This window comes from Fusarium falciforme, chromosome 2 (genome assembly GCF_026873545.1).
Source record: "Fusarium falciforme chromosome 2, complete sequence".
Taxonomy (NCBI): Eukaryota; Fungi; Ascomycota; class Sordariomycetes; order Hypocreales; family Nectriaceae; genus Fusarium; species Fusarium falciforme.
In genome coordinates, this window is record NC_070545.1 from 139,794 (window position 1) to 167,147 (window position 27,354).

Sequence of the window (27,354 nt, forward strand, 5' to 3'; positions counted from 1 at the left end):
GCCTGCGAATGTTTGACCTGGGTGAGCTGAGAGAGATGAAACTCACAAGACGTCGATATTGGTGCATGCCTGGCTCATTGGTCGTAACAACGCCGACTTCATTATTGCCACCTTCCTTGCGGATTTCAGGAGAAATCATCTCGTCGTCCAGCTCCACACGAAAGTGTTGCCTTCAAGCCATCCTGTTTGGAACCATGGTGGCATGTCTGCACAAGCTGACTGTTTACAGACGTGTCATGGGACACTATCTTGTCGTCTCACGCTTGAGAATCACCTCCAAGGCTGCGCTGGTTCTGTCGCTGAGCACAACTCTACTTCTTTTGCTGAGTTGCTTAGTCCATTCTTTGGGTATGGAACAAAGTAATAATATTTCGACACCTTGACCTAGCAAAGACTGAGTTCCGGAACAGGACGCCGTCCTCACACAAACACCCAGTCAAGGGAGCGCCGAGGCATAAGATAAAAATATCATCGCCGCCTCAAGTCTATACTTCATATCGTGTCCCCAGGTGCTTGTCCATAGTGCAGACAACCATCGCCACTCTCCCTTAAAGCGGACCAACATGTATTGACTCCGTGGAATGCTTTTCGATCGTCCAAAACCGGACCTATCCTCGTGAACGTGACAAAGAATTTCATTACGTGACCCCTCGCCCTGACCAGTTTTCTACCGAGATACAAGCAAATCACTCCCTTGCAAAATCCTGCAAAGAAAGAGAAGCTCCCTAACCGAGCACCTCCTCGCTCTCCTCGAGCACCTCCTCCACAATCTCCTCGATCACCCGATCCGCCTCCGATGTCGTACCCTCCAGGCTCTTTGTATAAGCCTCTAGCAGAGGAGCATGGGGATCCTTTGGTAGGCCGAGCACCTCACGCTCTTCCAATGTGTCGGCCTCAACCTCCTCGCGCCAGTTGTGCCACTCCTGGAGCATGGTGCGGCGGGCCTCCACCACGGCCAAGTCGGCGGACGCGCCGCGGTCAGCATCTTCTTGCTCAAAGACCCGGCTGTACTCTCGGAGGTTCTTGCGAACAGCCTTCTGCTCCTCCTTGGTAAGCATGGTCGGCGGCCGGGGGCGCCAAGAGAACTGCTTGAACTTCTCAAGGGGCTCTTCTCGCAAAGCCTCGCCCTTGAAGTCGTAGATGTGGTAACCGTTTTCCATCTGAAATACGTTAGCATACTGCTCATCATCATAAAAAAGTGAACCTGTCTTACCGAGTGCTTCCAGGCAGAAGCCCAGGTGGCGACGAATCGGCCTGAAGGGTCCCACTCGACGTCTGTCACACCGTAGTGGTCGGCGGTGTTCATGTGCTGGAGGTTGGCGGTGAGGTCCTTCTCGGCCTCGGGCTTCTCGCCCTCAAAGTCGAGATCGAAAAAGTCAAGGTCGGAGCTCTGCTGGTTCGCAATGGTGGCAATAACAACAAAGCGACCTCGAGGTGACCAGTAGATAGCGTTGCTGTTCTTCTTGTCGAGAGTCCGGAGGTGCTTGAAGTTGCCCACGTGCTGACCCTTGGCCTTCTCGGGGCAGAAGAAAGAAACGGCAGTCTTCGGAGGGACGGCAGTGACACCCACGGGCTCGGTTGTGGTGATGATGGAGAAGCGGTCGCCCTTGGGCTCCCAGGCAAAGTTAATGACGGTGTCCTTGATGGTGTCGACAACTTCAACGGGGACACCCTTTTCCTTGACGCGGAAGATCTCAAGAGTGGTGGCCTGAGACTTCTTGGACTTGGAGTGTCGGTCGACCTTGACACAGAGGTAGGCGGCCTCAGATTGCCAGTGGAGCTTGGCGTCGCTGACACTGAAGAGGTTGAGGGATCGGACGACCTGTTTTGAGGGAATGCTCATCAATCCGACCTTGGCGGGGTTGCTGCCAATCTCGGGTGTCCAGTAGCAGAACAGCTGCTCGTAGGTCTTGACGCCCTCACGCTTGGGAGTTGCGGGGGCCCAGTCAAAGTCCATAACGCCCTCAATCTTGATCGACGTCTTGTCGAGGAGGTTCATGCGGGGGAGCTCGTAAACGGAGATGGACTGGCCCTGGGTCAACCGGGCGACGTACTTGTCATCGGCGGACCACTTGAAAGCAGGCCACTGCATCTTGGGTGGTGGCTTGCCCTCCTCGCCCTTGGGGGCATCGAGGTTGGCAAAGGATCGGAGAGGAGTAGCAGTCGCAATATCCCAGATGACATAGTTCTTGCCGTGGTCATCAATCGAAAGTGCCGGGTGGCCCTCGTCGGGGATCGAGATAGGGCGGTTAGACCAGGTCACGATGTACTTCTCACCAGGCGAGAAGGCGACGAGGTTGACGAAAGGGTGGGCAAATCGGGCTTGTCGGGACCAGGACTGTCCGCCCCAGAGCTGAACACCCTGGGCGTGGACAGAGGTCAGGTAGGTACCAAGAGGAGACCACTGAACAAAGGTCTCAGTCCAGTGTTGTCGCTCGACAATGTTTTCGGGCTGGTCCTTCTCGTTGTTCCAGTAGACACCGACGCTTTCGCCTCTGTACATAACAAACTGATCACGGCCTCGGCCGGAAGGATCCTTGAGGAACCATCGGAGATGCTCCTTCTCGGTGAACTCGTCAATGTGGGGGGGCTGGTAGGTCTCGTCAACTCGGCCTTCTCGTCCATATCGCTCGATGTCGGTGAACTTGTTGACGCGCAGGGTGTGCTTCTTGTCGAGGGGGACCAGGTCGAGCTGGCGAGTGGCGGCGGCAGCCTCAGCGGGCGAAGAGTACTCAACAAAAGCAAACCTTGACAGAGGGTCAGCATCAAGTCGACGACCAGCGTCCAGCCAGAACCAAAACCACCTACCGAAGAGACTTTCCGTTGTCGCCCATGGGCATGTGAACCAGATCCTCCCGCGTCTTGCCAACTGTGTTGAGCTTCTTCAACAAGAACTTGACGAGCTTGGGCTTCTGCTCCTCCGTGACCTCGGGAAGGCCGTCGATGACGACGAAGCTGTCGTAGCCCTGCTCCAGCTGCACCTCAAATCTCTCTCGCAGGTCGGAAATATCAATGTCATCCTCGTTGAACTCGTCATCGTCGAGGTCGGCATCGCGGAGGTGGTCGAAGGAGGGCGCCATGATGGGCGATTTTTGGTGGGTTGTTGGAGGGGTGCAAGAAAAAAATGCCCCGCTCTCAGTCGTTTCTGAATGTTTTTCGAGGGTTTTGGAGGGATCGGGCGCCGGGCACGAGGGAAGCAGCAAGACCTATCTGCGCGCGGGAGATATGGCCTTAAAAAGACACGCAGGGTTTAAGTTTGACCGCGGAGAGCGTCGCTCGGGAACGTGCGGAGTCTTGATGTTGCGGGTGCCAACCTGGTGCAGCATAAATTTGGTGTTCGTTTCTTCCCACAAAGTGTGCGCCGTCGGAGAAGCGATCTTCCTCCGCCGACGATACTCCGACCGCGGGGCAAGTCACGTGGGGGTTCGAGTGGCCCCTTGGTTGGAGGGGCTTGGTGTTTCCATGCCCGCCCATGCTTAGCTGGGAGCTCCAGATAAAAAAAAGGCTGCAACGTTTACCCCAAGGCTGAAGCATTCGACGTTGACGACGACGACAACCCATTTACGTTCCCGACAGGTTTCGCCGTGTGTATAGTCGGATTGCCTGCCCGTCATGGTCAGTATCCGCCTTGTCCGTTTGAGAGCTCCAAGAGCTTCGTGAGGTGAACGAGCGCCATGTGCTAACATGCCCCTCCTAGTCTTTCCAACCAACCCAGATTTTCGAGGAGGGCACCACCGAGGAGAAGGGCGAGAATGCGCGTCTCGCTGCCTTTGTCGGCGCCATCGCCGTCGGTGATCTTGTGAAGAGCACTCTTGGTCCCAAGGGTATGGACAAGATCCTTCAGTCAGCGTATGTTGCGCCAACCTTGTGCCTGCACACCCCCTTTTGACACCATGTTAGCTCCACCGCCGAAATCATGGTCACCAACGACGGTGCCACCATCCTCAAGTCGATCGCCCTCGATAACGCCGCCGCAAAGGTTCTGGTCAACATTTCAAAGGTTCAGGATGACGAAGTGGGCGACGGAACCACTTCGGTTGCTGTTCTTGCCGCCGAGTTGCTGAGGGAGGCGGAGAAGCTGGTTGACAAGAAGATCCATCCCCAGACCATCATCGAGGGTTACCGGATAGCCAGCCAGGCGGCGCTCAAGGCGCTCGAGGAGTCGGCAGTCGACCACAGCAAGAGCCCCGAGGCTTTCCGAAACGACCTTCTCGCGATCGCCCGAACAACCCTTAGCTCCAAGGTCCTTGCCCAGGACCGGGATCAGTTCGCCCAGTTGGCTGTCGATGCCGTCCTCCGACTCAAGACTACCGACCTCAACCACATTCAGATCATCAAGAAGAGCGGAGGCAAGCTTAGCGACTCATACCTCGACGAGGGCTTTATCCTCGACAAGAAGATTGGTGTCAACCAGCCCAAGCGGCTGGAGAAGGCCAAGATCCTGGTGGCCAACACCTCCATGGATACTGACAAGGTCAAGATCTTTGGCGCGCGCGTCAAGGTTGGCTCAACTAGCAAGCTGGCCGAGCTGGAAAAGGCCGAGAAGGAGAAGATGAAGGCCAAGGTGGAGAAGATCAAGGCACACGGCATCAACTGCTTCATTAACCGACAACTTATCTACAACTGGCCCGAGCAGCTTTTCACTGATGCCGGCATCATGTCGATTGAGCACGCCGACTTTGATGGTATTGAGCGCCTGGCTCTGGTGACTGGCGGTGAGATCGCCTCGACATTCGACCACCCCGACCAGGTCAAGCTTGGTCACTGCGACGTGATTGAGGAGGTTATCATTGGTGAGGACACTCTTATCAAGTTCTCGGGTGTGTCAGCAGGTGAGGCTTGCACGATCGTGCTTCGGGGTGCCACAGAACAGCTGCTCGACGAGGCTGAGCGAAGTCTGCACGATGCCCTGGCCGTCCTGTCCCAGACTGTCAAGGAACCCCGGACTACTCTGGGCGGTGGCTGTGCCGAGATGCTCATGGCCAAGGCTGTGGAGGGTGCTGCTACCCGTGTTGAGGGCAAGCGACAACTGGCTGTCTCTAGCTTCGCCGTGGCTCTGCGACAACTACCTACTATCCTGGCCGACAACGCTGGTCTCGACTCTGGTGACCTTGTCGCGAGGTTGCGCAAGGCCCTTTACGATGGTCTCACCACTTACGGTCTTGACTTGATGACCCCTGGTGGCGGCATTGCTGACATGCGGGATCTCGGTGTTATTGAGAGCTACAAGCTGAAGAAGGCTGTAGTGTCCTCGGCCAGCGAGGCTGCAGAGGTAAGATCCCGTCACTGTTTGTATTACGAAGACATTGCTAACAATCCAACCCAGCTTCTCCTCCGAGTTGACGACATCATCCGGGCAGCTCCTCGTCGACGAGAGCGCATGTAAGGCCATGCTCGGGTAGCTGGTGGGGACGAGTCATATGTGCATGGACCATGATGATCTGTAATGATACCATAGATGCGGAGGCGGCATGGAAATACAAAAAAGGACCATCGTGAGAGAGCTCTTTGCCCTATGATGAGCCTTGCCTTGAATGATCTCTGCCTCTATCTACTTAATCTGGAGTGACTGTTGAACAATGGTTCTGAACAATGGTATGACGTCTTTGTTCCGGTTTGAGAGTATTATTCCGATGTGCCAGTGTCAACAGCTGGCAGCCCCTGATGGTCAATATATCTCTGCCAACCTCACTCTCTCCTCACTTTAGTATTCCCGATTGGGTGATTTATTGGCCAATTTGCTCTGTTTCAAAGTGGATATCTTATTGTTCTTGTTTGTGTCTGTTCATTCATTCACCTGTTCGAGGTCTCTTTCTGCCTGCGCATTCACTTCAGCCCCCCACACATTCACTGACCTCCCCTTTCGTCTTCAACAACATCATCAGTTCTTCGTGGCATTCATGCAACGCACTTTATCCAACCATCATTCTCGAGATAATCTGCGACTTTGACTGCCTCGTTTCTACGTCCCTTCCGACATTCTGACCATCCCTCTTCACCCCACATCTTCAAGAACCTCATCCTTACACCCCGTTGCGCAAGGCATCAGCCTCATTCTCCGATACCCCCTCGGACCGCATCCCTTCTTCATCGCTCTTGAGAGAAAGTCAAGATATTGCGACGATGGGGCAACGCAAGATAACCGACATGTTTTCTTCGCCGCCCAAGGGGCCTTCGGGCCAACGGTCGACCACCCGTAATCCGCAACCAGCAACGCCCTCACATATTGGCGCGAATGCATCGCAGCCCAACCCTTCTGGTAAGTGTCCCTCACAGCCCAGGTTGCAGGAATAGCTTTCGACTGACACTCTGCGCAGAACAAACAATGAGCACTGCAACCCAGCTTACCCCTTCCCGAGCGACCCAGCTGGCTCAGGCTAACTCCCCCAACACCCCTTTCGACATTTCATCCGACTCTGAAAGTTCGGAGTCCGATTTCTGTGAGATTCGGCATATTCAGCCTTCTCCCAACAGAAAGCGTAATCTCCCCGCGGCGGACCAGCGAGTCCAGCCCAGCAAGAAGGCAAAGACCGAGCAAACGCCTCCTGTGACTTCTGCTTCTGTCAACAAGAAACCGACTTCCCAAGCCTCTGGCCCTTCTCGTGCTCCGGCTCAACCCTCTTCGAGCGCCGCAGCTCCAAGCCGCAGCAGCTCGGTGTCCTCAAAGGCCGAACCTGCCGTCAAAGCCAAGTTTCTCCCTCAGTCTGACAACAGCTCCGACTGCTTCATTGAAAAGGTCCTTCCTTCACCAAAGCGACGCCAACAGACTCAGCCTCAGCCCGGCAAGAGAAGACGCATCGACCGCGCCGGCAACGCTTCGGCCCTTGTCAGCGAAGAGAGCCGCTAGAACAGTCAAGACTCTGAGTGCGAGATTGCCCACATCAAGCCATCTCCCAATCGCCTGTCCTTGACCATGCTCACTTCTACCGACAGCGATGCTGATGATGAGCGCCCAGCCGGCGCTAAGCCCCGGGTCCCAAGAAAGATCGCGACCCCAACAAGGCGACGCGCTCTTCCGTTGAAGCCAGCCGACAACTGTCCTGCGATGAAGGAACCAGCTGCCACGTCCTCTCCCGTCTGCAGCCGAGTTGATCAGAGCACGGTCATTGATCTCTCCCAGTTGATCACATCTGACTCCGACTCGTCTGCCGTTGAGGCCTCGCACTCTACAGCTCAGGTCGCACAGCCCCTTCCCGCACAGGGAGAACATACTGCTCAGAGCAGCCAGCCTGAGCAAAGCATGACCAACCATACCACCACGACGGAGCTTGCCCCATCTCCTGAGAACTCCCAGTCTCAGCACCAGTCGGACCCTGAGTCGGATGACATCACGGGCAAACTGATGGACTATCTTGATAGTCAGCTAGAGGCAATGAAGAAGGAGAAGGAAACCTCGCCAAGCTCTGATGACAACGAGCCATTCTCCACCGCCCTCGAGCACCCCCCCAAGATTGAGCCCCAAGAGGACTCTCGCCCGATCAAGAAGGAGGTTGTTTCTGGTGCCGAAGGCTCTGACGATGATCTTGATGAGGATAACCCTACCCTAGTCAAGATGGAGGACGCCGTCGACTCTGATTCTTCCGAGCTGTCCGATACGGGAGATTTCAATGATGAGACGCTCAACACCTCAGTCTCCAGCTTCAACGAGCGACTTGCTGCATCATACAAGCTTCAGCCCGTGTACAGTGGCGACAAGCTCTCCGAGACCAGCGAGTCCGGCACTCCTGGATCTTTCCAGCCTCATCACCGAGACTCCCTCATCGGCCTCAAGAGCATTCTCAAGAGATCCAAGACGTCTTCGGCGCGCGCGAGTGGCGACGACACCGAGTATTCCTCTTCCCCCAGCGTTTCGCCCCCTTCACGATCCAGAGGTGTCAGTTCGTCCCCAACTGAGCGCATCCAGGGCAGTAAGAAGCAAGCCAAGGCTCTTCGGCCCTCTTCTCGCAAGGTTTCATAGAATGAGCCTCGAACGGGACCAACCCGGCACCGAAAATCCCCCGCGTCGAAGCTTGCAACAGTCGCCGGTGTTATCAAGAAGCAAGTACCTTCGAAACTTTTTGTTCGGGCCAGAAGCTGGCTCCCCCCTCGGCCAAACGTCATCAAGCGAGCCAAGACTCCGAGCCCAAAGCAGCCTCGAGGATGGAGACTTCAGAGTGAGTGGCACAGAGTCCCCAGAAAACAACTTACGCTGACACTAAATCCAGAGAAGCAATTGACTCCGTTGATCCCGATCCCACCAGCAAGCCTGGAGCGTGTCAGTGATGATTCAACTTCGAGCCAAGAGACTCCTTCAAAGCCCCCAGCCAAGCGACCCTCCGCTACAGTGCAACAGCCTACTCAAGCTGTAACCCGCCACAAGACATCGGACGCTGAAGCATCCGGGGATGAGCGGAAGACGACACCCGAGAAGGCTCAGAAGGCAGTTGAGAAAAAGCAACTCAAGCCCATCACCCACAGCAGCTTGGTCAAACCACCCCGAGAGATCAAGTCAGCGATCATCCGAGACGGTGTTTCGGAGCACGCAATCAAGTCCACGGTCGCACGCTTCGAGAAGAAGATGGCCGAAGGCAAAGGGTTCGCCTACAACAAGACGGACAGCTCCAACATCAAGTACAACTGGGAGGTCGACTGGGGCACGCCTCTTCCTCAGACGGAGCGCAGTTCACGAGCCTTGGCCGCGGAACTGGAGGAACGTGGCATCAAGACCGATCGACAATACGCCAACTTTTGGTACAACCTCACGATGAAGTACTCCAACCTCGCCGGTTCGCCCGTGCCACTCTTCACTGCCAAGAAGAAGGCCCTCGAGGACGTTGTCGAGGAGGCGTTGCAGAACGAGAAGCGCAGAAAGCGGAAGGCGCGCAAGGCAAAGAAGAAGAAGCAGCAAGAAGAGAAGAAAAAGCAACCTCAAGGAGTCGAGGCACTCCTCCTCTGTGGAGGAGACGAGACTGACGAGGAGAGCAAGTCGGACGAGTCCATTGACATGGAGGCTCTCGTCGCCAAGATGAAGGCTGACGAGAAGAAGCAGAGGATGCTAACCGGGGTTGGAACGAGCTGCGGATATCTCAAGTGAACAAGTATTGGAGGCACGGGGATATGGATCCATATGTACCAAGTGAGCAATGGATGGATGAAGTCACTATGGAAGATGTTTTGGAAGAGTTGATACTTGCTGGCCAAGGGAACCAAGGACCTTATATGAGACAGAGGCTCAAGGACCAATGTTGCTAGTTCGAGTCCGTAGGCGCAGAGGCCAGAGAGAGGCTCGTAGGGCTCACAATGAAATGCGATAAAATGGACCCCCGAGATTGCTTGTTTACAATGCCAAGTTTCCACCATCAAAGACTCAACCAAGATGGACGATGGACGACGTGAGGCGTGATTGGCTGAGGTTGGTTATTAGCCGCGCATATGCGGCCGAGATTACGAGCGACAGGGGGCCGGGGACGGTGTTGACACTGTACAAGCCATATTGCTGGCGTGGGCTTACACAGTGAATCTCGAAGCAAGACTGTGTGACCCTCTTGCTTCCCCTGGCATGGCTTGGCCCCCCGATAAGGTCATGCCACACCACAGCCAAGGATGCCACACGGCACAGAACTGTGCTGCTGCTAGCGGAGATTGTACCTGGGGGAACTTTTGCATAGAGAGAAGAGAATCAATGTTGACAGGACTTTATCAGTACAGGTAAAGGAACATGTCACATAGGCCAAGGTATCATCTGCCAGCTCTCTTCTTAATCGCCATTGACTTTGCCACAAGAAATAATTAAACATCAATGCTCGTCACCCCATAGGCGGGGGACAAGACACACTAACAGTAGCGCCAAAAGCCATGCCATCAAAGACAAGTCACTCCGCATATTTCTTTGTATACCGAGATACATACATCTGATCCTTTTTTCTACTGCATGCTGCGGGTGGGCGTTGGATCAATCACCTCCTTTGCGTTGGCGTCGTCTCCCGCTTAAGGTCTCCTTTGCGATCGTCATCCACTTCCCGGTTTAAACCTGCCTCTTGCTTGTTGCTTTCGCGGTTTTTCCTTGATCTCGCTCGTTTCTTCTCTTTTCTTGGTCATCCTTCTGCTTATTGCTGACTTCAACTCTCGCTTCTTTCTTCACCTCTAACCCCCCAAATCACTCTACTTTCTTGTTTAATCTCCCTCTATTTTGAACACGAAACCTTCGCCCGGCGCCTAATTTAATATCTCCTTATCCCGGCCGCGACCGCTAGACGCCCTCTGGGGTTGCGAAAACCCATCTCCCGTGCCTCCCCGTCGTTCGTTATGGGAGTGCCCCTCTGAGCTCGTCGACCCCAGTCCATCGTTGATCGATTGAGTTATACCGCTCTTCCCGGCATAACAGCCTTCAATCTCGGGCCCGCCCCTTTCGCTTCGCACCCTCGCTTCCTCATCTCCCTTTTTCGCTCCAGACCTGCCTAGTACAGGCTCTCCTAGCCCGGTCGTTTGGGTGTGGACTCGAACCCTGGCAATCTTGAAACCGCTCCTTCAGCCCCATACTCAGCATAGCAACACCGACACAGCTGGAGCCAAGCATAGCCCAGCTCGGTCCATCCGAACAAAAACAGAGGCGAGGCCGCCCGACAGAGGGAGCCAAACGACGTCAACCGCATTCACGAGACGCAAGAGTCGAGACGAGCCCCCGAGCGTGATAGACGGCCGATCAACAGACGAGACACCATCCGAGTTTAGATCGCCCACCGGTTCGCAGCGCAGGCGAGGAGAGAGTCTTCTCGTCCATACAAACTCTTGCCTGCCCCCTGCGATGCGACAATGATCCGCACCCTCGATATCGGCAGTGTTCTCCCCAGCCCCGACTCTCCGCCAGGGATGACGGCCTCCAAGAGCTCCAAATCGTCGTCTTTCCAGTCCTTCAGCAGCGATGATGGCAGTGTTTTGGCCGACGTTGGTCATTTTGAGGAGATCGGACTAGATGACGACAACGTAACCCTCAAGAGTCCATCCCAGGTCGACATTCGTCCCAGTCACCCCAAAGCTCCCTCGAGTCGAACTCTTGCAGCTGGAAAGACCGCTTCCAAAGCTCGACCGCCATTTCCGAGTCTCCAGACCAATGTTTACACCACCAACCCGCGCAGCACCAACCTGAGCTCATTGACAGAGCCCCCCTCGGCCACGCGCTCCAAGCAGTTGACCAGCCCATCCTCTACCTCTCTCCCCTTTCCTCGACGACACCGAAGTCCCAGCCCCGGGTATTCCCTCAACCCGAGAGATCCGAGTCTCCCCCCAAAGCCGCGTCGGGGCAGCTGGCAAACCGGCCGCGAGCGCAAGTCATTTACCGATCTCGAGCGAGAATGCGACGAAGACGATGGCGATGATATCCCCGATGGTCTTGTCCTCGACAACGTGCCTCTCTCTCCTCGTCCACCTCAGGAGCGCACGCCCAGTCGCCCCTCTTCAGTATCGCCCTCTCCCGACCGAGCCCCCAAGGAACGCGTTCGAAGCATCGGCAATGGAACGCCTGCTGTTGCTCAAGCGCAAGGGTCTCTTCGATCGCCAACCTGGAAGACCGACGGAGCCCCTCGCAGCCCAGTCAAAACTCGGGCACACAGCTGGAACGCGGCGCTCGCAGACCTGAATGCTGAGGCCAAGACTCTGACGGAAAAGCTCGAGGAACACGCCGGGGAGATGGAGGAACAGCAGGCAAAGCGTCCTGCAGGTCAGCGCCCCAACACCTGGAACTCGTCTCGAAGATCTGTCGATACCTCATATGAGAAGAAGCAGCGCATAAAATCCACACCAGAGCTGCCACCCCTCCGCAAGTCCAACATCATGATCGATCCTCTACCCATCTCGAAGGAGAAGGAAGCTGTTCTCAGCCGAACACGTCCCTCTTGGCTACCACCCAAGGATCCAGCAGAGGAGCGCCGACATCTCAAGGAGTATCAGAAAATGATGGCAGCGAGCGCCAAGGCTGATGAGCGACGTGAAGCCTCCCGCAGAGCCAAGATTGAAGGACGGGACAGCGCCGCCGACAACCTGATGCACATCTGGGAGAAGGATGTCCTACCACGATGGAACGATGCTATTCGAGAACGCAGAACAAGAGAACTCTGGTGGAAGGGCATTGCGCCTCGCAGCAGAGGAGCTGTTTGGACGCGAGCGATCGGCAACGAGCTGGGTCTGTCAGAAACCTCTTTCCAGGCAGCTCTTGCGAGAGCCCAGGAGGTGGAAGCCAGAGTCAAAGACGACAAGGGCGATGCCGAGGATGTGAAGAGAGCAAAGTGGTTTCAAGAAATTCGAAAGGACGCAGCCAACAAGACATGGGAGGACCTCCGCATCTTCGAAGTGGAGGGGCCTCTACACCAGAGTCTTGTCGACGTACTGAGCGCGTATGCCATGTACAGGAGTGACATCGGCTACGTCCGGGGTTGTAATGTGAGTATGACAAGCCACTGTGTGCCACTTGAGATGCTAACCAAGTCCGTCAGACAATCGCCGCGCTGCTACTTCTGAACCTGCCCAACGCTGGGTCTGCATTCGTCGCACTCGCCAATGTCCTCAACCGCCCACTGCCTCTCTCATTCTACGCCTGTGACCTTGGCGCACAAGCCTCAGCGTTCAACCTGGTGCTCCAGACGCTGTCTCTGAAGTCGGCCCCTCTGCACGAGCACCTGACCAAGAAGGTCCAAGACGTCAACCTGGAGGAGTCTCTATCGTCAATCTTGACTGGAATGTTTACGGGACATCTCGCCATTGACGAAGCGGCGCGATTATGGGATGTATATGTCTTTGAAGGCGACGCGCTCCTCATCCGGGCCGCCGTGGCTTTGTTACTCAGCAGAGAGATGACTCTTCTCGGCGCAAAGACGGCCGACGAGATCAAGGCGATTCTATCGGTAAGGAACGCCAAGGTGTCATCAGCAAGGCTTGCTGGCGAGGTCGGCGCCGAGGACAAGTTCATGATCTCGGTCCGCGAAGCCGGCAAAGCCTAGGGATTTATTGATGGGGACAAGGACAAAGATGGCTGAGACTCACGTCTCAACATGTACATTTTGGAATAGATGGGGACATACGCGGCTCCATTTCACGGCGTTTTCTACACGGGTGGCATTTTGGACATATGGGGTGGAGCGAACATTGCGGAGGACATTTTTGTGAATGTCTGGGGATGACAACAGCCTGTGGAGGCCCATAGAGCGGTGCTTATCTTCGTAATTACCGTCGTCCATGAATTGGATAGACAAGGTTCTGAATTATATGATTTTGATGATCAACAGTTGATTCTGGAAAATGCTGGGGGCGAAGGTGATGTGTGAGCTGGCAACTCCACAACATGGGAGGTTTGGGTGCCAGATAAACAAAAACAAACAACCTACAGATTCAACAAAGTCTGGGTTTGTTGTCTGAGGAGCTGGTGATGATTCCTGTGAGCCTCGGGAATCCGGGCCGACGTCAGAGCTGAGTGCAGGGTAGGCCCAACGTATTGAGAGCAATTGATCCATGATAGCATCCTGCTGTATGAGGCGAGGTTTAGATGGTGTTGGAAACTGTCAAATCTAGGGGGATGACTTGTAGATCTTGTCGATTTCTGGAGGTAGTTGGCATCACGACATGAGTCTGCTTTGTATGCCCTGTTTGATCAGGGCGCAGACATTGAGCGTGCTAACTCGGGCACACTACACGCGTTCATTTGAAAGCTCGGTAGATCCTTGTCGACGCTCATTGAGCACTTATTCTATCATAATGGCAGCTCTAGAGGAAAAGAAACAGTCTCATATAAGGCAAATATCATACGCCAAGTCATCTCTAACAAGCACCTATCCCTTTGTCCCCGCCAGATTAAGTCAATCATTGGTGCCGCGATAAAGGCAGCTCCATCTCCTTAACACCACGATTGACGCAATTCCCTTCAGCCACCACCGAATGCCTCGGCCCTCTCTGTCATATAAATTGGTACCAATCCAAGACACCAAGCCACGGCGTTGCAGCATGCATTAGCATGACGCTGTGAAACCACCAGGAGCAACCTCTTCCCTCTGTTTCACGCGCCGGCCATGTTGACCCAGCCTCGTCACGTGATCACCACCAACTTCTGACCCCTCACCGCTGACCACCAGTTCTGAGGGAGCAGACAAAAACATCCAAACACCGCCGCTCAACAATTCTCTCCACCTCACTTATACGAGGCCCAACCCGCCCACTATTAGCTGGTGCCCCAGCCTCGCCCGCACTCAAGATGCCGTCAGGATACAAACATGGAGATACCCCCAAAAAGGCCATGGTGAGGGGAACCATCTCGTACCTCGAGTCCCAGGGCCTGCCCGTCAACAAGTCTGCCATCTTCCGCCACTTTGACCTCTCACGCTCCCAGGGCTACGCCGCCCTCAACATCCCTGCCTCTAAGCGCAATGACCCCGAATGGGAGGAGACCCGCGGGAGGCCCCTCAAGATCTCCGAGGAGGACCAGCAGAAGATGGAGAAGATCCTGTGGGATGAGCGTTATGTCAACGTTAACCTGAACTGGCACGGCCTGGCCAAGGAGGCAGGTGTCGAGGTCGACGTGAACCCGAGGACCCTGCACCGGACTATGGGCACGCTTGGATACCGGAGATGCCTGGCATGCTCTAGGACCTGGGTGCACAAGAAGGCCAGGGAAAAGAGGGTGGAGTACGCCAGACGGATGCTCGAGGCGTATCCTCAACCCCAGGATTGGAGACCCGTACGCTTCAGCCTCGAACTTCACTTTGGCTTTGGCCTCGACGGCAAGATGCGCCTCATTCCACGACCCGGTGAGAGATTCTGCGCCCCGTGCTCAGAGACTCCCGAGGCTGAATGGCCGCGCGATCTGAGAAAGGCTCACGTATGGGTTGCGGTGGGACACGGCTTCAAGAGCGAACCAGTCTTTTACGAAGAATCCACCAACCCCAACTGCACCGGTGTCATGACCATGACGGAGTACAAGGACCATATCCTCGAAAAGACAGTCAAGCCGTGGCTCACCGGCATAGGTTCGCAGAGCTTCATTCTTGAGGAGGACAGCGAGGCATTTGCGCACGGCGCTGCGAGCAAGGTCAACCCGGTGCAGCAGTGGAAGGACGAGCACGGCTTGCGATACTACTTTAGCTGTGGTGACAGCCCGGATCTGAACCCACTGGACTCACTCTGGCCGGCACGCAAACAGTGGACGCTCGATGCGCCCAAGGACTGGGAGGACGAGACGCTGCAGAAGATGGTGCGTGATGCCTGGGCGTCGTTTGAGATGGAGAGGGTCAACATGTGGGTGGACTTCATGCCACAGCGTCTGAGGCAGGTGATTGAAGGTGATGGGGGACTGATTCCGTGGTGATGGGGGTTAAGGGGGTGTTTGGGAGTTTATATGATTCTGGCGTATATATGATTGGCATGGTGTGTTATGATGAGAAAACTCGATGACTGGGATGAAGGAATGTTTGGTACTCTATTCTTACGGTTTATAAGGAAAATAAAAAAGCTCATAGCTTCTCTACTGTATGTGATGCCTTTCGGGTCAGGGATCCAGTGACTGGCCGTGATAATGCCCCTTTGCACGACGGACGGGCTAGGACAGACAGGCACTTTACAACCACAAGTCTAAGCTTTTGGAACAGTAGTAGTGCGCAAAAGACCACGAGCATGATCGATAAATAGTAGAGGGATGGCTGTTTATTGTGCTTGGGCGATGGAAGAAGCGCAACATGTTCATCTGGAGGACGTCGCAGGACACCAGGGAATCGACGGTTGAGCAGACTAATGCCTGCCTACCTCTGGTAACGGAATCGAGCCTAGAAGTGCAATTGCAACGTATTTTGAAGCCCTGAAAATATTTACAACCATTGACTTCCTTCGCGGTCGGGAAATACAGCCGAGTTCCATCTCAGGGGCCTGGTACTGGACATCTGCCGCAACTGGGGGGTTTGACGTATAGATTACCACCTGCCGGATGCCTTATGACGAGGATTAATGAAATAAAAGGACTTTGCTCTGCCTAAGAATAAATGTTTAGTCAAATTGACGGTCCTTTGATAAGAATTCCATGAAACCATCGAGGCTCTGGGGGTGGGTGCATGGGGCTTTGTTTGCCAGTGCGAGGCAGCTGCAAGAGACATGACCGTGATTCACTGTCGTCAAACACTCCGCAGTAGGCGCACAATACCTAATTCCTTATTCCCCTCAAACTTCTTGGATTCACTCACCTTTTTGACCTCACCCGCATCATCTTGGCTTCTTGGTCAAATACCTACCACTCAAGATGAAAACACCCAAGTCTAAGAAGAAGAAGAACAAGAAGGCCAAGGAGACCTTCAAGGATGTCAATACCATCGACCTCACCAGCTCCCCTGGGCCGTCGTCTGGTCCAGCCTCGTCACCCTCGACTTGCCCCGATGCGCACTCGGTTCCCAACTCCCCGGCCAAGAGCGCCGCCGACAAGGCAGCCATGCCTCCTCCTACCAGCCGCCCCGGTGAAAAGAGCGTAAGTAGACTGCTCACCTCCCTTGAATTGAATCATCAGATGGAAAGTCCGGTCTGGGCCACTGACAATTCACAGACTTCTCAGCCTCAGGCCCCTCGGGGCCCAAACGCAGACTGGAGACGAGCTGGTACTGGTGTCCACGACGACTACTTGACCAAGTCCAAGGGGAATTTTCGCCACAAGTCTCTGAGACGGGACAGTGGTATTACTGTGGAAACCCCCCAGGGCATTCGCTGGGAAAAGGCAATGCGAATCCAGCAGGGACGTTGGTCAAACAACCCGTCCCAAGCCACAGCATCGTCTCAATCAGGCTCGACGTCCACCACAAGGGAGCCTCCCAGGGGACCCCAAGCCCACAACAACCCGGTTTGTTTGACTTGTCCAGTCTTGACACGTACCGTTGCTGACCCGAATCTAGTATGGACTCACGCAGCCTCAGAGCCGACGAGGTGATGTCCCTCCTTTGAAGGAGCTCCAGGGAGGGCATCAGAGAGCCGCTGCCCCTGCGCGACCAACAGGTGCCACCTCCAATTCTGAATCCCTTCAACGCCCTGCCCCCCCTCAAAATCCCGAACCAGTTCAAAAGCCTGCGACTGCCCCAGGTCCAACTGCCCCAGACCCATCCATCCCAGGCCCGGCCGCGACGGAAGCCCCAAACAGCCAGACCCCACGCCGAAACTTTTCGATGGCTTGCAAGATCGAGGTCATGGAACTCTGCCTGGCATCGAAGAACACGTACCTGAACATGACTCCTTCGCCGAGCTTTGATCAGAAGCCCTTTTGGGACGATATTTTCCAGAACATCGAGCTCAACCATGCTACCCAGGGCAAGTTTAAAGATTGGAAAGACCTCAGATATCATGTCGATGTCTGGGTCCAGCCCCGTCGGACGAGCCTGAGAGAGAACAACTTGCCCGCTCCGTCCGTGGGACAGCCAGAGCTCGACCGGCTCATCGATGAGTGGAACCGGGTCTTTGCACAACGCTTCTGCGCAATCAACCGAGGGTATTTCGAGAGCAACCTCTGGCCTCTAGCCGAGGGCCATGTCATGTCGATCATGCAGTCAGAGATCCGGACTTGGATCACCGGCGCTCTCGAAAGGCGGATGAACGAACTCGACCGATATACGCGACGTGTGCTCGGAAACAACACAAGGCCTGAAGACTATGACAATCCTGTCAGGCGATTGTTTTACAGTTCTCAGGCGACGAGCCAGAGTGATGCGACGCAAGTTCGTGAGACAGAGGCCCTCATGTCGCTTGTGCTGGATCTTCAACCGCAACTGCGCAGTGCCATTGGCGATGATATTCGCAACGCTGGAAGTGACGGCCACAGAGACAACAACCAGCGCTCGGGTGAGCTTCAATCAACTGGTCAACGACAGGCTACTGGCTATTATCAGCATACGCAGGATGAAGTCGTGCCGTCCATTGAAACTCCAACCCGGACTACGGGTTATAGACGCGCCCCAGGATACTACGATCAACATGTCTCTTCACCTCCAATGGCTGGCCGTAGCTATGAGTGGTATTCGAGAAAGAGAAAGGAGCCAGACCAGAGCCACTCGACTCCCAGCACAGGCAACCTTCTTATCAGAACCCAAGACTTGCCAGGATATGACCCTGGGTCTGGCGCGAAGCGTCGGCGTGTGGATGAGGGCATGTCCGAGTTCCCATCCCCGAGTCGGCTGATGGCACGGGGCTCTTTGCCAGCTCGGGCACGGGATACCCCCGATAATCCGTTTGAGACGCCTCAACCACTGCAAAGAGGCCAGGGCACTCATCTTCAAGGATCGCCGAACCGGTTTCGCGAGCAGACTGCAGAGTTCAACAACATGACTCCTGACTCGAGGATGGACATGCTGTACAAGGCTCTAAAGGAGACTCGCCAGGAGAACGGGAAGAAACGGTAGAGGCCGTCGTTTTGGAGGTGTCACGTGTGAGTGTTTCTTGATGGACGGTTAGCTTGATACTTCCAACATGGATGATTCGGGAGGAATGGAAGGGAGGAATGAAAGATTGGCGGATGAAGGAGAGAACTGGTGTTTGGAACCCATGTATATACATCTCAACAACCGTCTCAACAATTGCTGCAGAGATGAAGCTGCGTAGGTAGGCAAGGATCGAGGCGAAAGTAGGAAATTGTACGGATTAAAGTCTGATATCGAACCACCTACGGGGTTCAAGAGATACTTGAGTGAAACATTGAATGGGCAAATGAGGCTCCAACTCCCCTTGAGTGCTACTGTTTGTGATACAATAATTCATCTGGAAATACCTGGAAAATAAAAGAGACGTTGTATAAAAAAGCCCATCCTCTGATTGCTTTTATTATCTTGTCGTTCTTGTGATAACTTCGTAGCTACCTGGGCCAAGCCAATGTCTTCCATTACACTGGTGTTATTCTATTGATACCCTACCAACTACCCTTAGGGGAGAACGAAACTGCGGCCCTCGAATTTTCCCGATATCGAACCACCATGACCTGACTCGGAAAGCGGCTCAGCTCGCGATTTGCAAGGAGTCGACTCCAACGATGTGATGGATGCTGACGATGGCGGGGTTTGAACCCAAGAGCCGCGAAAGAAGTGCCGCCCAGGGACTGGAAAGGAAAGATGCCAAGCGGGCAAGACACGTGGGGCGCTTGGACCCTAGAGCAAGGGGGAAAAAAAGCTCCTTCAGAAGCTATTGACGAGCTTGAAAGCCTGCGATGACCTTTGATGGAAGAGCATTTGAGCCAATGGCTGGCCTCGTGAATGAAACCCTTAGCCGAATTCCTCAGTAACCTGGCTGAAAAGAAAAAACAGTCAAAATGGCTGTATCTTGGCAAGCGCTTGCAAGCTGGCTGTCAAGCACGTCAAAAAAGGGACGCCTCTTGACGGGTGTTCCATCCGATTCCCCTTGTCTTTTGCGCCACGCCCGTACATGGGGGGCAAAGGGAGCGAGTCGTATCGCGCCGCTCGCTTCCCCACCAGCTCCGCTCCATCTTGAACCAGAAACTGAACCCTTGGGCCGTGGATTTGCCAAGACCAGGGGTCCCGCCTCAGCTCAACAAAATTCCCAACAGAAAAAAATATCAAGCTTCGTCTCTGATGCTCACAAGAATAATCCATCTTTTGTGGCCCTGATAACAGAGAGCGCCTGAAAGACATGGGGACGTGCGTATTCGGTTTGTCCGTTTTGGTCCCCACTGACACAAAGCTTGCCAGAGGCTTGCTGCGTGCTGCTGTTGTCTTGCAACCGCCGAGCTGAACAAACCCCTTGAACAGCGGTAAAAGTGATCAACTGTGACCAGAACAAGGTAGACACTTCCTCGGCTCGTCAACTGGATGGTGGCATGATGGTTTCCCCCTCCTTACGCCTCCCATCTCATCATCCATTCCCCAGGTTTCCTCACAGACAGTGTCCTGGCATGCGTGACCAAGTTGCACAACAGCGTTGGGCAGAACCGGTCAAGGTAAGGATGTACATGTACATCGGTTCAGCCCAAGTAAGGTTATCTTAGCACACTTTGGTATGTTCACCTCGGTTCGTCGTCGATGGGCATTTTACATGTGGACGAACGCCAGGTTGCTCACTCAGCCATCAACCCTCCCATCTCTGATCCGAGTCATCTCGAGGCGGATGGCGGGCATCTCTCCACGGCCGTCGATGCTGCTCCACTGCGAGCTGGGGTTGATTAGCTTTGGCCTTCACCAGATTCATCAACACCTCCGTCCCATGTCTCTCATTTCCCCCCGGTATCAAACATGCGTGGCCTCATGAACCAATCGACTCGTATCCAATTCACATCGTCAACAAAAAAAGAAGAGAAGCACATCGGGCTTGGGCCGCTAAGCACGCCCCTCCTTTGCCCCCCTCACGGTGGTTGACGAGGGCTCCCGGTTCCCCCCGTCTGTCCTCATTGACTTGATTCACATGTCGATGATCTCCAGCCCTAAGCAGGACCCGGAGCCACCTGGCCTGTAGCGCCCCAAGCTCCCCAACTGGAACCCCCGACCCCAAGACACGCGCCGGGGCCTGGTCCGGCCACGGGTATGGAGGCAAAAGGCTTGGGGTGGTGGCTGGAAGGCCCCAAAAACAGGTGGACACTGACCATGCTCGACATAAAAGACGGGTGCACTTGCAGCGGGAGGCTTAACCTTGAGCCGCCTGCTTAATTTGAGAAGCCGATTCCTAGGTAGAGTATTTTCTGCAACGGCATGGTTGCCCGTCAGAGGGGGGAGCCAATCTGATACGCCGCCGCCATCCCGTCGGCCTTGTCCCGCGGGCACAGAGGCAAAAAAAGAAGTTGATCCACCAGGCGGTGAGCACCCGAGCTTAGAAGGGGGGACGCCGCATCGATTGAAGCGTGCAGGTCATTCTCACTGTGCGTGCGTGTAGGCGCAGCAGTTTTTTTTTGTGTGGTTGTCTTGTCTTCCATGTCTTGGAGCATGGTGCCACTGCGGGTGTTGAAATCCCGCCGCCGGAGTTGGGGCGGGGACCGGGCCCGGGCTTCGGCATTGTGACGATGCAACGTCGGCCGTGAAATGGTAGAGTGTTGACTGGGTAAAAAAAGGATGATGAGAGCATCTGAGTGATACCAATTGGAAAGCAAACTAATCTGATGACCATGGTAGACTATCATCAGCGAGCCTGGAGTCGTCTGTCAGTGTACAAAGTGCAGAATCTTGGCGATAGTTTCAGCCAGCCCCCTTCCCCTCCGTGGACAAGTCAAGCTTGTGGAAGCTCCCCTGCTGTGAGACATTGAGGTGCCCGCCCACCTCAACCCCGGCCACCCCGTCCTGTCCTGTCCAGTCGCTCACTCACTCACTGTTACCGGTACGGCAGAGGGAGGCCATGGCCACCGTCAGGGGGGGGGGGGTTTAGAAGCACGACCCGTTTTCTAGCGTCTTTTCCTGGGGTATTTTTTTTTTTTTTTTTTTGGTCCTGGTGGTCGCGACTCGAGTCGGGCGTGAGTGTAGGTAGGTACTTTGCCTCAGCTATCTTTTCCCTTGAAGCGGCCGCCTCTTTTTCAAGATCGACCAGATTGTGCATAGCTAGAACATCAGTGGCACGTAGGTCAATAGACAAACCTGTGCTGCAGCTGAAGGCGTCGAATTGTCTGTCAGGAATAAAAAGGGAGCTTGTCATGAATCTCTGTCAATTCCAAGCCCTCTTCTTACCTCTTTCTCTCGGTTTTTGCCCCAAGGGATCATCATCTGTGACCATTCTCATTCCCTGTCTCACTTGGCCGCGGTAATTGAGTGATCGTCCCACTTGTTGCGGCTTCTGCTCTTGTGCCTGCTTCACTGCTTGCTTGCTTGCTTGTCCGTTCTCCCGTGGCTGCCAGGCTTTGAGTGGGCTCCACGGCACTTCCCCCAACAAAACGTTCCTGCCGAGCAAGCGGAATCGCATTGCATCCATAAAACTTCAACCCCCCCGGGCCCTTATTATAGCCCACTCCCGTCAGCCTCCTCCTTCTTCTTCACCTCCCCTCTTTCTCTCTTCGACTCTTGTCCTTTGGCCCATCCGACCAATTGACTCTTCTCTCTTTGTCGGCCGTCCTCCCTTCCCCCCTCCCGCAACAATGGCCTCGTCTACGGCTGTGCCCAGGCAGAACCCTGCCCTTCGACGCACCGTCACCTCTACCACGGCCACCGACTCCGAGTCGTCGGCTGCCGTCTCTCCCTCAGACTCCCCTCGTCCCTCGGCTTCCTCCACCTCGCTCTCCTCTCTGTCTGAGGTGGACATTGAGAAGCCCAAGTCCGGCTATGGCCGTCTGATCGACACGTACGGCAACGAGTTCGAGGTGCCCGACTTCACCATCAAGGACATCCACGATGCCATCCCCAAGCACTGCTTCAAGCGCTCCGCCCTCAGAGGCTACGGCTACATCCTCCGCGACATGGTCCTCCTCGCCACCACCTTCACCATCTGGCACAACTTTGTGACCCCCGAGTACATCCCCTCCACCCCCGCCCGTGCTGGTCTCTGGGCCGTCTACACCGTCCTCCAGGGTCTCTTCGGAACTGGCCTCTGGGTCATTGCTCACGAGTGCGGCCACGGCGCCTTCTCCGACTCTCGCCTCGTCAACGACATCACCGGCTGGGTCCTCCACTCGTCCCTGCTCGTCCCCTACTTCAGCTGGCAGATCTCGCACCGAAAGCACCACAAGGCTACCGGCAACATGGAGCGTGACATGGTCTTTGTTCCCCGAACCCGGGAGCAGCAGGCCACCCGTCTCGGCAAGATGGCTCACGAGCTCGCTCACCTCACCGAGGAGACCCCCGCCTTCACTCTGCTCATGCTGGTCCTGCAGCAGCTCGTTGGCTGGCCCAACTACCTCATCACCAACGTCACTGGCCACAACTTCCACGAGCGCCAGCGCGAGGGTCGCGGCAAGGGCAAGAAGAACGGTTTCGGCGGTGGTGTCAACCACTTTGATCCCCGCAGCCCTCTGTATGAGAACCGTGATGCTAAGCTCATCGTCCTGAGCGATATCGGTATTGGTCTGGTCGCCACTGGTCTGTACTTCCTCGTGCAGAAGTTTGGCTTCTACAACATGGCCATCTGGTACTTTGTTCCCTACCTCTGGGTCAACCACTGGCTGGGTAAGCTCCTCTCGTCCACTTTCGCTTGCTGATCAAGACTGACCTGTTTAGTTGCCATCACCTTCCTTCAGCACACCGACCCTACCCTCCCTCACTACCACAACGAGGAGTGGAACTTTGTCCGCGGCGCCGCTGCCACCATCGATCGTGAGATGGGCTTCATCGGCCGACACCTGCTTCACGGCATCATCGAGACCCACGTCCTCCACCACTACATCAGCAGCATCCCCTTCTACAACGCTGATGAGGCCACCGAGGCCATCAAGCCTGTCATGGGCAAGCACTACCGCGCCGATGTCAAGGACGGCCCCCGTGGCTTCATCCGTGCCCTGTACAACAGCGCCCGTATGTGCCAGTGGGTCGAGCCCAGTGCTGAGGCTGAGGGTGCTGGCAAGAACATCCTCTTCTTCCGCAACCGCAACGGCCTGGGCACCAAGCCTGCCATTATCGACCCTCCTGCCGCCTAAGGGTACTATATCGGTCCGCTCGCAGGGTGTCTGCACGCCCACAGATCTTTTCTTTCAGCGTTGATTGTTCCAATTTTGGTCATGGGAGTCGTCGTATTCGGTTGTTTGGGACGGAGCAAGACCGTCCATGAACAGGTCTTGCCAATCGGTTAAATTGATATGGCCCATGGACATGGTGGAGGATGGAAGAGGAGGCAAAATAATCGAAGGAACAAAGACTCAAGAGTGATGAACTAGATGATAGAGAGCAGCAAAGATATGAAACCTAACGAAGCCACTCAATTTCTTGGATCAAGGACTGTCTGTCTCGTGATATTTGAGACTTGTTGACGCTGAAATGACGGATGCCCCGGAGTATCAAGTGATCTGATGCGGGGAAAGCCACACGTGCTCACGGGTCCTATTTGGAGTCCGACCACCGAAAGTGTTTATCTTGAAGCTGTCGAGATTGTGATTTGGTGGTTTCTGTGGGGTTTGAGAACTGCCGTTGGGTGGTTTGGACATTTCTACCGAGGTAATGGTGGAGGAAAACACATTGGGATAACAACTCGCGAGTTGCTCCATCTCAAGCTCAGGGGTCATTACATGGGCGTTCCATGACCTTCACGGGGAGATTAATGGCGGCTTGGGGCTTGGAAAAGAGGCGTTCAATGTTGCGGCTGTTGGTCGTAACAGGAGCTCCCTACTGCCATGTTGCAGCCAGCAAGGAGAACATTGTGCATCGCCTTTTAGCTTCCCGTGTCTGGACTGTGGTCTAGATCCTGCAGACTTGAAGCCAGCGCAAGGAGGTTCAACCAGCTTCGTATTTCCGGGCATGATAGTCCAGGTTGCAACATATGCCCTGCCCGAACTTTGAGGCTGTATTGATGCATTCACGTCACGAGGACTATCTCGCTTGTCGGTTGACTACGTTCCTCCTCCGGACAACCATGGACGGGAATGACGTATACATCCCGAAAGCTTGACACAATATGATCTGTTTGCTTGGCCAAGGTTGGCCAAACAGCAAAAGCGGTGAATCCAACCGTCACACAAAGATGACATCTTGACAACCAACAGGCTGCAAGGTACACAGCCAATCAGCCACATGACATTCTTTTTGAGCGAGCTGATGTAGATCAGGCCGAGCAAGAACGGGTTCACGGGCAGAGGAACCCCGGCTTCCGGTCTTGAAAATGTATCACTGGAGGGTTTACTCCGTACCGAGGAGGATATGCCAAGGATTTGCCAAGCTAAGTGGTAACTGGCAATGGTCAAGCCACGGGTGGTCACGTGCTCGATCACACGTGCTCGGTCACACGTGCTCGGTGACAACATCTCCAGCCAATCACGTACTTTCTCACCAAAGACTGGCTTCAAGCATCCTTTCGGCCACTGTTTTTTTTTTTTTTCTTTCGTAGTTCGATTTGCCTGGAATCCTCTTGGAGGCTCAGCAACATGGATAGATTAAAACAAAGAAATGAAATCACTGCTGAAAAACAATGGCGGCTCGGAGGGCTTGTAACTGAGATCCTGTCTTTGCTCCCCCTGGAATCAAGAATTACACAACGTATAAGCGACAATACCGTCTTATAGGAGATATAAGACCAGGTTTCTTAGGAAGAACATCCACCCGTGATGTCCAACATGGGTGTCGAGCGCTTTGCAGCCAAAACTTGGCGATTCCATCATGGACTCTGTTTTCATTCCACTCTTTGAGAAAGACCCTCCCAATAACCCCCTGAAAGAATCATTGCACCTATAGCTGGCGCAGCCTGCTTTGACAGGCATGAGTTTACAAAGCTAGAGATCAGATCATGGCCTTGTGTGTTGGACTGCCAAGTGTCATGCCGTCCTGGCGCCTCGCAATCTAAACTTGGACACCGTTTCAAAGAGCTGAGGCTGAACTTTCTTGGACGTCCCCTTTGGAATTAGAGAGTTATCCGGAATAGTGCAAGCTACTAAGCTTGGCATAGGATGGATCTCAACGGAGGACGGCCCAGGATCGTGAATGACGTTTTTGGCCATTGGAACGTTAGAAAAGAATCTGACAAGCGAGAGAACTTGCTAGTAGGATTGCTGGTTCCCGCATTAGACTGAATATTTAGAGTTGCTGGGCTTGGACGTTGGGTCACAGGCAGAATACTGTTGGTCCCTCTTCCTCGGTGCGTCATTGAATTCCAGTCCAAGAGCTGACATCAGGCCAACACTTTGGTGTAGCGAGGCAGAGAACAAGCGGCTTTACAAGCTGAAGAGATCAAGCCTGGTGTATGAAAGTAATGAACGACGGAAGAAACCGTCCAAGGTCCAACCTGGAGGTGGTGTGCACTCTTGGCTGCTCAGATTGAATAGGATGTAAGAGGCTTGGGAACTGGTTGACGAATCAAGTTGAAATTTACTCTACCGCTTGGATCCTTTCATTCAGTCATGGGGGCTGATTTTGAACCGTCGGCGTTTGAGAGATGTCACCTCCATCTTTAAGCTCGCTGTTCTTCTAACTCTTCCGAATTAAAAACGTATTTACGCTGTGAGCTTATCAAGTGAGATTCCCTACTGGTACTGTTAGTTTAATATTAGTCTTTTCTATTCAATTGGCGAGCATGTAGTGCTGGAAGATCTCAAAATTTCCTATAGATAGTGACTCATGGTTGCACGCTGAACAAGTAACCAGATGTGAGCAAGGCAATCGAATTATTTCGAAACAATAATCTATGACGTGAGGATGCTCACTCAAGCTTACACTAATATCCCCACTTCATTCACATCTCTTAATATTCGCGTGGACAGCGCTTCCGTTGTCTATGTGACGAGTGTTGCTATTTACCCAAACTGAGTGACGAGATATCACATTCTGGGTGATGATCTCTTGAGCCAAGATCCAGACGAGGCAGGAAAAAGATCGACGGGTCAATGGCGTACACACGTGGTAACGGTATGGTCGCCCTCTCTGCCCCTTGCAGCGCCCTATCGTAGTGTCTTCCGGCATCGACATCCGCCCGGTGTCTCACAGTGAGAAATGACCTGTCACAGACCCCAATCTCTTGGATTCCATGCCATTGTGCCTGATCCTCATTGTAAAGAGAGACAAAACAAGTGTGTGGGGAGCCGCTAAACCTTGCCAATAGCCGTTGCGGTGCGGGAATGCCACTCAAGATTGCGCGTGGCTTTGGGCGTTTTCGCAAAGGCACGGATCGCCCACGTTTATTCCCGTAAACGCTGCTCTGGGCGTCCTGTTGCGACGGTTTAAGCTCAGGAGACGAGGCGACAGGGGTCAACGTGATCTTGTCTCGGAATCTTGCTCTCAATATAGAGAAGCCACAAACCCCAGTTTGGACGAGGCCGACCAGGAGTAAAGCCACAGCAGAAGGAATCGGTGAAAGCGTCAAGACGCAAATGACATCATAGGGTGTTCGAAGAATAGGGTAGTTGTCAGTGTTCCACATAATGGCGATGCACTCATAGAGGAGGAGCTGACCTGGAGGTTGGGCGTGCGAGAGGGTCAACACAAGTTTGATGAAAGGGCGCTCTGTTATGCCACAACGCAAAGGTCAACGGTTAATATGAATGTTGAGACCCTGATCTCAAACAGTTTCGATCGATCGATGTGAGATCTGATAAGTTGGTTCTTTGACCGTGGCAAAGGAGCATTGGAGCTTGCCCTCTCCTCCAGGGCAAGGCAGTCCTGAGCAAACATGGGGTTATTCCTTTGATGTCTGTTCCTGCCAGGTCAACTCGGTCAGCGTATATCAAACCAAAATTCCAACCCCGTACTCGGTGAGCTTGCCGGCCGGGTAACCGCTCCTTTGCTTGGCAATCCAAACATGGCTGTGTGTCCTTGTCGATCATCA

The 27,354-nt window shown here is 54.3% G+C and overlaps 8 protein-coding genes across 8 annotated transcripts; 7 read left to right on the forward strand and 1 right to left on the reverse strand.

Annotated features, from left to right (window-relative positions):
- Positions 1-725: 725 nt before the first annotated feature.
- On the reverse strand, positions 726-3,080 carry NCS54_00197000 (Eukaryotic translation initiation factor 3 subunit B; the record flags this gene model as incomplete). Its single annotated transcript, XM_053147582.1, has 3 exons — positions 726-1,160; positions 1,214-2,747; positions 2,809-3,080. The coding sequence occupies 3 exons, from the start codon at positions 3,078-3,080 to the stop codon at positions 726-728; spliced, it is 2,241 nt and encodes a 746-aa protein (XP_053003557.1).
- A 532-nt stretch (positions 3,081-3,612) lies between these two features.
- Positions 3,613-5,386, forward strand: NCS54_00197100 (CCT-beta; the record flags this gene model as incomplete). Its single annotated transcript, XM_053147583.1, has 4 exons — positions 3,613-3,615; positions 3,698-3,849; positions 3,901-5,272; positions 5,327-5,386. The coding sequence occupies 4 exons, from the start codon at positions 3,613-3,615 to the stop codon at positions 5,384-5,386; spliced, it is 1,587 nt and encodes a 528-aa protein (XP_053003558.1).
- A 761-nt stretch (positions 5,387-6,147) lies between these two features.
- NCS54_00197200 (Hypothetical protein) lies at positions 6,148-6,847 on the forward strand (the record flags this gene model as incomplete). The annotated part of the gene is made up of 2 exons (XM_053147584.1): positions 6,148-6,259; positions 6,318-6,847. 2 exons carry the CDS (start codon positions 6,148-6,150, stop codon positions 6,845-6,847), a joined length of 642 nt encoding a protein of 213 aa, XP_053003559.1.
- A 66-nt stretch (positions 6,848-6,913) lies between these two features.
- NCS54_00197300 (Hypothetical protein) lies at positions 6,914-9,073 on the forward strand (the record flags this gene model as incomplete). Its single annotated transcript, XM_053147585.1, has 3 exons — positions 6,914-7,948; positions 8,009-8,153; positions 8,205-9,073. The coding sequence occupies 3 exons, from the start codon at positions 6,914-6,916 to the stop codon at positions 9,071-9,073; spliced, it is 2,049 nt and encodes a 682-aa protein (XP_053003560.1).
- Positions 9,074-10,791: 1,718 nt separating this feature from the next.
- Positions 10,792-12,971, forward strand: NCS54_00197400 (Rab-GAP TBC domain-containing protein; the record flags this gene model as incomplete). The annotated part of the gene is made up of 2 exons (XM_053147586.1): positions 10,792-12,414; positions 12,468-12,971. The coding sequence occupies 2 exons, from the start codon at positions 10,792-10,794 to the stop codon at positions 12,969-12,971; spliced, it is 2,127 nt and encodes a 708-aa protein (XP_053003561.1).
- A 1,169-nt stretch (positions 12,972-14,140) lies between these two features.
- Positions 14,141-15,325, forward strand: NCS54_00197500 (Hypothetical protein; the record flags this gene model as incomplete). Its single annotated transcript, XM_053147587.1, has 1 exon — positions 14,141-15,325. Exon 1 carries the CDS (start codon positions 14,216-14,218, stop codon positions 15,323-15,325), a length of 1,110 nt encoding a protein of 369 aa, XP_053003562.1. The 5' UTR covers positions 14,141-14,215.
- A 921-nt stretch (positions 15,326-16,246) lies between these two features.
- NCS54_00197600 (Hypothetical protein) lies at positions 16,247-18,380 on the forward strand (the record flags this gene model as incomplete). Its single annotated transcript, XM_053147588.1, has 3 exons — positions 16,247-16,468; positions 16,544-16,834; positions 16,887-18,380. The coding sequence occupies 3 exons, from the start codon at positions 16,247-16,249 to the stop codon at positions 18,378-18,380; spliced, it is 2,007 nt and encodes a 668-aa protein (XP_053003563.1).
- Positions 18,381-22,036: 3,656 nt separating this feature from the next.
- NCS54_00197700 (Hypothetical protein) lies at positions 22,037-23,527 on the forward strand (the record flags this gene model as incomplete). Its single annotated transcript, XM_053147589.1, has 2 exons — positions 22,037-23,060; positions 23,112-23,527. 2 exons carry the CDS (start codon positions 22,037-22,039, stop codon positions 23,525-23,527), a joined length of 1,440 nt encoding a protein of 479 aa, XP_053003564.1.
- Positions 23,528-27,354: the final 3,827 nt, after the last annotated feature.